The sequence below is a fragment of the Danio rerio genome, chromosome 21 (assembly GCF_049306965.1).
Source record: "Danio rerio strain Tuebingen ecotype United States chromosome 21, GRCz12tu, whole genome shotgun sequence".
NCBI classification, from domain to species: Eukaryota; Metazoa; Chordata; class Actinopteri; order Cypriniformes; family Danionidae; genus Danio; species Danio rerio.
This window is the reverse complement of record NC_133196.1, coordinates 26,861,156-26,874,117: the sequence shown is the minus strand read 5'-3', so window position 1 is coordinate 26,874,117 and position 12,962 is coordinate 26,861,156. Positions and strand designations below refer to the sequence as shown.

Here is a 12,962-nt window from a genome sequence, read left to right as displayed (position 1 = left end):
GACACTTTTATACATCTTAAAGTGACATTTAACTGGGTTAATTATGTTAACTAGGCAGGTTAGGCAAGTTATTGTATATGGACGGTTTGTTCTGTAGACTATCGAAAGAAATGTAGCTTAAAGGGGCTAATAATTTTGACCTTAAAATGGATTTTAAAAATTCAAAACTGCTTTTATTCTAGCCAAAATAAAACAAATAAGACTTTACCCAGAAGAATAACATATTATCAGACATTCTGTGAAAATTTCCCTGCTCTGTTAAACATCATTTGGGAAATATTTAAAAAAGAAAAAAATCAAAAGAGGGTTTAATAATTCCGATTTCAACTGTAAAAGCAAATCATAAAATATTAACAGAAGGCTTTACAGTCAAACTGAGAATCTCAATTTTGCAGTTTTCAGTATGTATGTCTTGATAGCTAAGTGATGATATCTGCACTCTTTTATAACAGATTTGATAATATTTGACAGAAGGTGAGGATGAAGCATTCATTCTCTCAGTGCTCTGGTCATTAGTATTGTGGCCTGTAATCATGGCGCTGATTGAGAAGCGGTGTAGCTGTAAATGGTGTCTCTGTAGAGCTGCAGTGTTTGTAATGCAGCCTGACAGCTCTTGTCCTCCTCTCTCCTCCTTCATCCCTCGCTCTGATCCCTCCTTCGCCAGCGCTGAGAGCAGGAGAGCCTTCAGTCTCTGTTAATGTCCTCCAACCAGCATCTATGACTGCAGGCTCTCTCTGCATCTCACAGATACACAGATCATATTATGATGACCAAAATTATCCAATTCTATTGTGTTGTACTATAGCAAGGGTTTCCCCCGCTTAGATGAAGACGCACATAAAAGCATGTTATTGTTGTGATGATCATTTTATTGTCATTTTGATCAAAAACATTAACAATTTGATAATAATAATAATAATAATAATAATAATTATTATTATTATTATTATTATTATTAGAATACATACTGTAAAAAGGGGGGATGCGGTGGCACAGTAGGTAGTGCTGTCGCCTCACAGCAAGAAGGTCACTGGTTCGAGCCCCGACTGGGTCAGTTGGCGTTTCTGTGTGGAGTTCCCATGTTCTCTCCACGTTTGCATGGGTTTCCTCCAGTTGCTCCAGTTTCCCCCACAAGTCCAAAGACATGCGGTACAGGTGAATTGGGTAGGCTAAATTGTCCCTTAATGTGCATGTGAATGAGAGTGTATGGATGTTTCCCAGTGATGGGTTGCAGTTGGAAGGGCATCCTGTGTGTAAAATGTATGCTGGATAAGTTGACGGTTTATTCTGCTGTGGTGACCCCAGATAAATTAAAGGACTAAGCCAAAAAGAAAATGAATTAATGAATGAATGAATAATATATAAAAGATTAAATAATTGTTATTATCATTATTGTTATTATTACATCATTAATAATAATAATAATAATAATTTTACTGGTATAACTATTGTTATATAATCATCAACGTCATTTATTGTCATTTTGATCAAATAAATCTATTCAATATTCATGAATGGTATTTTATAAATATGCAATATGCAACCAAGTTAACCGAGTTAAGTTTATTTTAGCGAACTTAAATTAGTTACATAAAGGTAATGTAATGTTTAGTCCAATCAACATAACACTCATAATTTAGTTTTAATCTATTTAGTTATTTAAGTTCAATAATATCATCTTGTTGTGAATCTTCCTTCCTGTGTTGTTTTGAAACTGCGCATGTAGATATTATTCCACCTATTGACCTGAATGCGGCACTGCAGAAGCAACACAACTCCCTTTTATTCAATTTAATTAAGCAAACTGTTTAAATTTGAAAACTTACCTTTCCAATTTGTTTCCAACACAACTTTTTTGATTTCAAGAGATAAACATAAGTGAATTGTTCTATGTAAACATAGTTACATTATTTGGACCATCTAAAGCCATAATCCATTTTTGAGTGTGTATAATGTTAATAATTATATCATATGCATATATATTTGAAGTAATATAATAATAATACAGTGTATATAATAGTGCATGCAGAACTTATTTTTTATTAATTCAAGATAATCATTAAGTACATTTCAATAATTATAATAATAACTAGAATTGTACATTTCCTAAAGGAAATGTGAATGGGGTTTGCGTGGCAAATCGATGGGGTAAAATGCATCACCGTACTGGCCAAAAAGCAACAACATGCTAATCGAGGTTCTAGCAACATGCTAATATGATTAGTATGTAGCTAGCATGATACTAATAGTGTTAGCATCATGCTAGCAACATGCTAATCGAGTTGCTAGCATCATGCTAACATGATTAGAATGTAGCTAGCATGATGCTAATCGTGTTAGCATCATGCTAGCAACACTAATCGAGTCACTAGCATCATGCTAACATGATTAGCATGTAGCTAGCATGATGTTAATCGTGTTAGCATGATGCTAGCAACATGCTAATCGAGTTGCTAGCATCATGCTATCAACAGTGCTAGGGTGCCCTGAGTGGTTGCTAGGTGGTTGCTAAGGTGTTGATAGGTGGTTGCTAGGGTATTTTAAGTGGTTGCTAAGGTGTTGCTAAGTGGTTGCTAGGGTGTTCTAAGTGGTTGCTAGGTGGTTGCTATGGTGTTGCTAGGCGGTTGCTAGGGTGTTCTAAGTGGTTGCTAGGTGGTTGCTAAGGTGTTGCTAGGCGGTTGCTAAGGTGTCCTGAGTGGTTGCTAGGTGGTTGCTAAGGTGTTGCTAGGTGGTTGCTAGGGTGTCCTGAGTGGTTGCTAGGTGGTTGCTAAGGTGTTTCTAGGTGGTTGCTAGGGTGTTCTGAGTGGTTGCTAGGCGGTTGCTAAGGTGTCCTAAGTGGTTGCTAGGTAGTTGCTAAGGTGTTGCTAGGCAGTTACTAGGGTATTCTAAGTGGTTGCTAAGGCGTTGCTAGGCGTTTGCTATGGTGTTCTGAGTGGTTGCTAAGGCGTTGCTAGGCGGTTGCTAGGGTGTTCTGAGTGGTTGCTAAGTGGTTGCTAAGGTGTTGCTAGGCGGTTGCTAGGGTGTTCTGAGTGGTTGCTAAGGTGTTGCTAGGCGGTTGCTAAGGTGTCCTAAGTGGTTGCTAGGTGGTTGCTAAGGTGTTGCTAGTTGGTGGCTAGGTTATTGTAAGTAGTTGCTAAGGCGTTGCTAGGCGGTTGCTAGGGTGTCCTGAGTGGTCGCTAGGCCCTTACTAAGGCGTTACTAGGCGGTTGCTAGGTGGTTACTAGGCGGTTGCTAGGGTAATTTAGGTGGTTGCTAGGCAGTTGCTAGGGTACCCTGGGTGGTTACGAGGCAAGCCTCACATACATGCCTGATGAAATATTTATACTTAGTAAGCATTTCTAGCAAGTTACAGTACTTGGCTAGTCAATATTAGCATGTAGCTAGTCACTGCTAGCATGTGTAGCATATAGGAAGTTCCGTTTGCTAGCATGAGTCAAACGAGCCAATCCCTAAGTCTCTACGATGTTCTGATGCCGAGATATAGCTGTTGATGAATGGTTGCTAGGGTACTCTCTTTTGTTGCTATGGGCGAGGTTACAGAGTGAACTTGAATGTGGTTGGCTGTCCAAGTCAAATGAGCCAACCCCCAAGTCAACAGGACACTGCCAAGCAAAGATATACATGTAGGCCAGTTATAATGGCAGTCTATGGGATCAATTTGGGGGCGTGGCTTGTGAGATTCATTATCATATTGAGATGCTCATTGGTTGTCTGAGTCAGATGAGCCATCCCCCAAACCAATAGGACACTGCTAAGCAAAGATAAGCATGTAGGCCAGTTATAATGGCAGTCTATGGGACCAGTTTGGGGGCGTGGCTTGTGAGCTTCATTATCATATAGTGATGCTGATTGGTTGCCTGAGTCAAATGAGTCAAATGAATGGGAGTCAATGGGCAATGTAAAGTCAATGGGGACCCCTTTGGGACGTCCTAACACCCCAGGGGTACAACTTATACCCCATTTCGGGGTATGTTCTCATGTAGGCTGCAACCCCCTACAGATGTTGCAAATCCCATATTTCTACGAATTTCACACTTGGCGCTATAATCTGTCAAAGTTGGGCGTAATTTGAGTCAATGCGTTTTGGGGGGTGGATCCGCAGGGGCCCCAAAACCACCCACCCCTTATAAAAGTCATAGCACACCATTCCCGATAAAGCCGCACGATTTGAGCCCACTTTCAAGGTTCTGGGACGAAAGCTGCGGGACTAGTTACGCGCCGAAAAAGTGTACGGAAGAAGAAGAAGAAGAAGAAGAAGAAGAAGAAGGAAGAAGAATAATAAACCAGGCACAATAGTAAGAATGGACTTTGCCTAAGGCAAACCCCATTAATAATAAAATAATGTCTTTATGTATAAAGGTCATTTTGCTTAAACATAATGACTCTTAAAATTGATGAATCTCAATATGGTAATATAAATTTAATAATACACATTTATTATATTGTTACATAAGTTTCTTTTTTATAAATAATATTGTGTCATTTTGCTTAAATATAATGAATCTTACAATTAAATAATGCACATCATATTTTCTAATAATTTTTATATATAATATTGTGTCATTTTCCTTAAATACAATGGATTTTATAATTAAATAATGTACTTGTAAATAATTTAAATCTCATGAACATTTCCTGCTTTTTATAAAGCTATTTCATAACAGTAACAAGAGGAAATTCAGTGATAAGTTTACGTTAAAACACCTATCTAGATTATTTATTAATATTTTTTTTGGATTCTCGGACACTATGGAAATTAAAAATGTAAAACGGGAAATACGTTAGGACCATTGTTATTGTTTACATCCCTCAAAATGGTCTATAAAATGTGTGTATGTGTTCCTGGTTTTCATCACATTGTAGTGATTAAATGTCCCCACAAGTATAGCAATGCCAGTAAATTTTGGCCTTGTTTAAAAAGAAGTAATGTAGAACTGAATATCAGTTTGTGTGTGTGTGTGTGTGTGTGTGTGTGTTTGTGTGTGTGTGTGTCATGGTATTTCAACAAGACAATTGTTCAAATGTTTGTGTAAAATGCCTGTCATCTGTTTTTGTGCTCTGTGTATTTCTGCAGCTTCACACGTCTCTTGTGTTTGCCCTCTGCAGGTGGAGAGCGGGAGCGCAGGCATCAGGCCGACTCATTGGTGGATTTGTACAGAGCTCTGGAGAGGAGCAGTCTGTCACCGGTCAATGAGCACAGATCCTCTTCTCGACTAGAGTACAAGAGATCATTCGTCCGCCGCTGCAATGATCCTTTACTCAACGAGAAACTGCACCGCCTGCGCATCCTGCAAAACTCATTCAAGGTACAGTAAGCACATGCTGCAGACGGTCAACATTTACACACACACACACACATGCATAAAAACACTTAGTTCATAGTACAAGATAGTGTTAGTTTACTCTCTAGTTCACCACTTCAAATCCCACATTTAAATGCTTTTATAATTTAAATAATTTTTCAAATGCAAGGATGCATTTGTTGGATCCAATGGAATATGTAAATGAACTATTTCTACATTTTTTATTTCATATACTGTATATTTGATATCATTTTTTCCTACAATTAAAAGCAGATTTTTCCGCATCATTGCTTAAGTGTTTGATGTCACATGATAATTCAGAATGATTGGGGATAAAGAACGAGCCTCCTCCTTCCGGCCTCCTTACTTTCTCTTTACTTTACTTTTACTCTTTTCTCCTTTACTTTTGTAGACAAAGAAACGGTGAAAACTCACTCTACTGAAGACATCCATTAGCCTACATATTTGATTTGGTTTGTGAAGTGCAAAGATTTGTTTCAAAACTATTTCTGAATTCAGTTGTGATTTCCAGCAAACGAATAAATAAACAATAATAATGAAGTTTGGTCAAAAAAAGAGTTATATCCAAAAACACATCCTATGCCCCATATGGTCTAAACCCAACAGGTGAACAAGTATAGGCTTGTTTTTATTAAAACAAAGATAAATATGCATATAATAAATAATACTGCTAATGATAATAACATTATACAAATGCACATTTTCATGAATGAACTGAAAAGCCCCAAGATGAGGCATGGAGGCAGTGGCTTTTATATTTATGTAGAAAATAATATTTTTTGTAACATTTTATTCCTTTATTTTTTATATGTAAAGATATTTGTGTATTGCTGTTCATTCTGTGTGTATCAAGTGATGTGCAAGCGTTTGGACTCGCATAGGCACAGAACTAACGCTCCGGCCAAGACTTTAAACCAGTTTATAGTTGGTCAATAGCACAGTCTATTTAAGTTCCTCAAAATAGCAACGCACCAACAATGTGCCTTAACACGCCTCCTTTTTAGACCCGAACACCCATGAGTCACCCATGAGTGGTGCAAATGGATTTGCTATTTAAACAACGTGGTGCAAAATGAGAAAATTACTGTTGTGCTGCACATCTTGTGCCTTATTGCGCCGGGTGTATGATAGGGCCCTTACTATTATTATTTATTAATATTTTTTCTAATCCTATTTTTTTTTCAGGATTCTCTGATTAACAGGTTGAGCAGCTTTCATTCAGAAAAAAAAAGTTTGTAGCATTACTGTCTGTGTTAACTAGTTTAATTTATGCTTGCTGAATAAATGTACTACTTGATATATTCATTTTATGACCAGTATTTTTTGTAATGCTTTACAGTAAGATTAAATTCTTGATTATGAATACTCTAATTGAACAGCCAGTATTTTTTTTTCAAAAAGTTGCCAGCCAGCGCAGTTATTTTTGATCATTTTTATTTACCCACAATAAAGTTTGTATAGGACTATCGCAAACTAACAATACACAGAGAGCTGAAACAATATTACGAATACGAGAAACTGAACAAGACACAGGTGAACAAAATCAGCTTACCCCTACTAAACATAGACACATGAACTAACAAAGAAAATAAACACTTAAAAGTCCAAGAAACAAACCTAAACATGAAAATTGACTCTTTTTGCAAATTAAAGTGTTTTTACAATCAGTAACTTAACCTCGTATAATTTATTTGAACAAAAAAAACGAATATTGCCCTCTACAGAAACAACTTTATTTTTATACAATAAAACATTTTACAGTTCCCAGTGATGGGTTGCAGCTTGAAGGGCATCCGCTGCATAAAACATATGCTGGATAAGTTGGCGGTTCATTCCATTGTAGCAATCCCAGATTAATAAAAGGACTAAGCCGAAAAGGAAATGAATGAATGAAAACATTTTAAAGAACTAAACAGCGACAGCAGCAGCTATTAAAAAAAACAAAAAACTAAATAATAAAATAATGATAATAACAAGTAACACTACCAGTAGATTTTAATACATAAAAAGTACAAATCTGTATTTCATAGTACTTTAAAGGTACAAAAGTGTACCTTAAAGGTACTAATGTGCAGCTGTAAAGTACAAAAGTGTACTTTTTGAAAAGGTACCACCCCAGTGACAGCTTTTTTTCTGAGAGCGTTCATTTCTTCTATTTCTACCAGTCATTTATTTATGAACAACAAGCCAAGTTTTGTGTATTTAACGGGGTGGTATTTAACGCTTGGTTGTGTTTATAAAATGCTAAGCAATGTGTGCTCATGCTTCACTTGTAGAAAATGTGAAACGTTCACATATCTTTTGCGAATTTATTTAAAATGTGGAACGCATGGAAAGCAGCCGCATAGAGAGACACTGTGGCGCTGCTAAAGAGTGTGTGTTTTTACAGCAATTTGACTGATAAATATGAATTTGTAGCTAAATGGTTAGCGGTGCCAAACAGCATTTCCCGTTTACATCTTTGTGTAAGTCCTCGCTACAACATACGATTACACTACGAAACTGTGCCTGTAGTTGATCAATCCACAGCTTCGTCTGATTACAGCGCCTCTGGATACACCCCTTTGCTGTGCAAGGTGTGTGCCCGAGGTAAATCCACATAACCAGAAGCCCTTGTGATCTCAATAGCCCTGATGTATTTTTTGTAGTTCAAAACTTTGTTCGCTGTTCAGACATGTTGTTTAAGTTCACACAGCTACATTACACATCAACTAAAGTTTAAAATATGACATCGTAGTGGACCACCCCTTTAAAATATGAATAGTCTTTATGTCTCATAATCCTGTGTTGCATAATTTACTAGACATCATTAATGGTCATGTGTTGTTTTGACAGGACATTCCTCTTCAAGAGGCAGAGACTAAGATCATACACCGGGACGTTTAGCCAGAGACACAACAGAAAACAGCGGGACACAAGCACCAGTCATTTCAGCCATATTTACTAAAAAAAAAAAAGAAATCTCTCTTTCCCTGGAGGCTTCAGTCGCTTTATCAAACATCTCTTTGACTCTGTTGCAGCATTCATGAGTTTCCTCTTGTTGCTTTATGTTTTTGCACATGCTAATTCTTTTCTGTGTACAGTTATTTTCTTTTTTTGTATATTATTTGTTTGTAATAATGACTTCAGCCTCTATCTGCGGCCAAATAACTGCACTTCTGATGAACCCTTCCTACGTGACTGAATAAATGAATAAACATAGGTAACAGGGAAAGATTCAAACTACTGATATAGAAACTATTTTGTTTTAAATCTGATTTGCATGGCCGTCGTCTGGTTAATAGATTTTCTGTCTGTGCCGTGTCTTAACTGAGAGTGTTGATTCACTGAAACTAACATCTTTCAATGGTAAATGTTACGATCGACAGGATTGCATTGATTGTGTGCGTGCGTGCGTGTGTGTGTGTGTGTGTATGTGCTGGGATGTGTGTTGAAAGCCTCAGTTCGTTGTATATTATGTATGTTGTAATATTCTGACCGTTTGCACCCTAGCAGCAAGGTTCTTGCAATAATGTTGAACTAAAACGATTAATTAGTTTAACACTGTCTATTTTTGTAAGCATGATATTTATTGAGATGTTTGTACATTGTTTTGTATGCTCAACCATGTGTTATCTGAAGATAACTGCAAGTGTAAATCCCTTTTAATGTGTTCCTGAAAGATCTAACTTTTCATGTGGAAGCACCAGTGCCGTAGTATCTCAAAAAAAGTAATTTTATCAATAAATTGTTTGATGTTTTGACAGTATTTTAAACACCAGTGTCAACTGTTTATTATCTCATGTGATTGTTTTTTGGTTTAATGATATACTGAATAATTAATCGTTAAAGAATCACATTTTTTAAATTCCCAAATGAGCTAGCTATGTATATTAAATCTTTGAAAAGTGCGGTCACAATGGAGCTCCATGCATGCTGTTTTTGTTGTAAAAAGCACAATTATCCTAGAAGTAGTCATATAAAAGTGTATTGTTCGGATATAAACACTGATGTAAATGGTTAATGGTTAAAAAAAATGTACATGCCATGTGAATCATTCAAGAGATTAGACCAAAAATGCTGATTCATCCAGTCATGAAGCAAGTTATTATGAGGGAGTCACTGAATCATTCATTCAATCTTATGTTTTATAATAATACATTCAATTTGATTATTAAAAATTAAGATTGAACAGACTGCAGGAAATAACTTTCGTTTTTAGTTTTAAATTTAGTAAATTTATTTTTATTTAGTCATCTCATCACAGAATTCGATTTTAAAGGGTAATTTTCGATTTTATGATGAAAATCATCATTTGTAAGCTGTTAGGACAGAACTGTGTGGTGAGACCACAGTCATATTGGGGTGATAGAAACACAATAAGTCTGTTTTTTTTTTTTTTTTATTTCGTAATGATAAAATAGGATCCAAATCCCTCCCATTTTGAGGCCCATTGCAACATGATGTACAGTAGTAGTGCGGTTTCCCTGCCCACTGAATTGATTGACAGCTGCGTATTATGTCTACGTAGTAATGTGTATAATCATAATCAACAAGACAGGACATGCGCAAAGCAACTCGGATTAAAAGATCTGTTCAGCTCTCTGTGATCATCAATCATCATCAAATGGGATCAAGAATGAGTTTTACAAGTTTAAAATATTTTTAAAACAGTGCATGTAATGAATTCACGATACTACCGTCTTGCCAGCCAGATCTGACGAGAAAACGTAAGTATTTTATGTTTTGTCAGTTTAGTGGCTAATTCGTATGAGTTCATATGAGTTTAATCATATGAAAATGTATGATTTTAAAAAGGAGGTGTGGTGTTTTTACAACCAAACCCCGCCCCTCAACCTAACCATCATTGGGTGATGAGCAAATCATACAAAATTGTGCGAATTAGATCGTACAAGTTTAAACAAAAGAGCAACTAAATTAAAAAGTTAAGAATTGCCATGAGATTGCATTGGTCTTTCCTTTTCACCACAGCTGCATGATGCTTTCACAGATGCTTTGATCTTGGTTTGTGGACTTAAATCAGGTTTATTTTGTACATTAACATAACGGAGAACCATACAGAAGTGGGTATTAACATGTATCCTCCTGTCACAGCAAAAACAGTGCAAAGTTAAACACGTGCTGCATGTCTGTGCGTGCATTAACTTAATAAGGACATCGTGTGAGTCAGTCATCGTTGCAACTCCACAACAAATACATCAAACAATCACTGGGAAAGTTCTTACTTTAGTGTTTTCTTGTCTGTCACTGTGCTGTTTATCTGGCAAGGCAGAGGCTGAGATTGAAGCACACTCTGACAGGCACGTGGGAACAATGGGGAGGGAGAGCTAGCAATAAAGGTACAGGCAACAAAAACAGCTACAATGTGTTCAGAGCAGAGAATTCTAATGTTCTGAAAAGTGTAATAAATAATCTGATGGGTGTTTTGAGCTGAAACTTTACAGACACATTCTGGAGACACAAAATACTTGAAAAAAGGTGCCCTTTGAATAAAAAAGATTAAATTTTACATTTCAGAAAAAATACATTTTAGTTGCATAATCAGACCAATCAGATGAATTTAGTTTTATTATTTCTAAAATATTGACGACAACAGTTTGAAGATGATGTTTGGAACTGATCTGATATTTTAAATAATTGATAATAACCTGATTATGATAGCTGGGCTGTACAGTAACTGAGTATTATTTCCCATTGATTCAACTCTCTGGTGTTTTTCAGTCATTTTTGACTCAACAATCTTTTTTTATTTCCATTACCCTTTTTTTATTTCTATTTGGTATATATTAAAGGTTTGTGAACACACTCACACACAAAAGCAGTTTTATGAAGCATGTTTTTGAAATGTTTCTATTAAATTCGATTTCAAATCAAACTTGAACAATAAACTTTAACTTCTAATTTATAAACTTACAACAGTCTTCTGAAAAAGTCAGATCATAAATGATAAATGGATTATAGTTACATCATTATCATTTGGTACAATTAAACTACAAATTGTGTTGATAAAAGGGAAAAGAGATTATACCTAGATTATATACAGACACTAATCCAAATATTTAAACCCGATTGCGATAGCTAATCATTATAATATACCAATGAAGACACTGACAACTTGCTGGTTTTGACCGTTATACTTTCTTTTAAAATAATTATAATTAATTACACAATTTTGAAAGCAATAGCAAGACTACAACATGACCTAAATGCAACTTTAAATTTAAGAGATTTGTTCAAAGATGCTGATTCATTAAGTTATAGAACAAGTAAACTGTTATTATGAGTGAATCTTATGGATCAGATTAATCCAAATTAATAAAATATGTATGAACTTTAAACTGACAGCAGCTCGAATAAAAAAAAAAAAATCACAATATGATGTTCAGGATTTGCGAAGAAACACTGTAGTTAGCAAACTAAAAACAAATGTCAACTGAATGACAGTTTTTCACTAAGAAATTTTTATAAGTAATTAAATGCACTAATGTTTTGATTTTTCAAAATGAAAAGGGGATGCAGTTGAGTGGAAAGGCCCTTTATTCCTTTTAATATAATAATCTATATAATTTATTCATAAAAATATCATTTTCCACAATATGATGTGGCAACACTATTTTGATGGTCCATTTGAGTAATAGCAGACTGTCTGCTTAATATCTGTAGATACTGCTGCTAACGAGACATTTGACTGACTTTAAAAAACTTTGCAAGTACATGTCAACTTATAACCCTAACCCCAACCTAACACTTTACTTATAATCTAATGAGAATTAGTTGGCATAGATGCAATGTAACTTAAATTCAACAAACGGACCATCAAAAAAAGTGTGAGCCATGATGTTTATGATTTGCCACAGATGTCTTTATGCTGATAATGACAGATGTACATACCCTATATATTTCTTCTCTGACTAGATCTCACAGTCATCAGGCACTGTTCACTGCACATGCCCACAAACGTGCCAGCCCATCCAGTTCAGCTGGCAATTAAAATGCTTGGATTAAAGCCAGCATTATGAGAGGAATGAAATAAGGGCTAGATTAAGGGCACTCCTGTTGAGAGACTGCAGAGAGCTTTTCATTCAACTCTGACAAATGTCTGCCCTCACATGACATTTAAACCACACTTCTGGTGAAAGTACTGAGGGCAGTTTTAAACTACATAACCATGGTACTATCATGTTTTTGACCATCTATGATATTCTTTTAAATACTTTGCATTACAAAAACATAAAGCAACAAATTCTAAAATGCTTTCAGCTGTTTCAGTGTATGCATTTTTATCATGCGCCTCAAACTTGATTCCTGGAGGGCCGCAGCTCTGAACAGTTTTGCTCCAACACTAATCAAACTCAGTTGATCCAATCAAGGTGTTCAAGACTAGAGAATATTAAGCAGTTGTGAGTTGGAGGTGGTTGAAGCTAAACTGTGCAGAGCTGCAGCCCTTCAGGAATTGAGTTAAAGACCATTGATTTATATTCATTAAGAAGATTCAAGTACATACTTATAACTGTTTAATTCACCACAAAATAAAAATTGGAATACTTTCATCTCGTTTCTTATTTTATTGAGCACAAAAGAAGATATTTTGAAAAATGTTGGAAAACACTGCCATTTGACATTGGCGGTAGGAAAATA

At 35.7% G+C, this 12,962-nt stretch overlaps 1 protein-coding gene across 4 annotated transcripts in view; it reads left to right on the top strand.

Moving 5' to 3' along the window:
* The window catches only part of cnksr2b (connector enhancer of kinase suppressor of Ras 2b), a 102,947-nt gene extending 93,868 nt beyond the window's left edge, over nucleotides 1–9,079 (top strand). For all 4 annotated transcript variants that reach the window (XM_073935397.1, XM_073935398.1, XM_682101.9 and 1 more), the window contains exons 21-22: nucleotides 5,107–5,306; nucleotides 8,160–9,079. In XM_073935397.1, the coding sequence (XP_073791498.1) occupies nucleotides 5,107–5,306; nucleotides 8,160–8,210 (251 nt within the window). In that variant the 3' untranslated portion in view covers nucleotides 8,211–9,079. The remainder of the gene's footprint in view (nucleotides 1–5,106; nucleotides 5,307–8,159) is intronic.
* The last annotated feature ends 3,883 nt before the right edge of the window (nucleotides 9,080–12,962 follow it).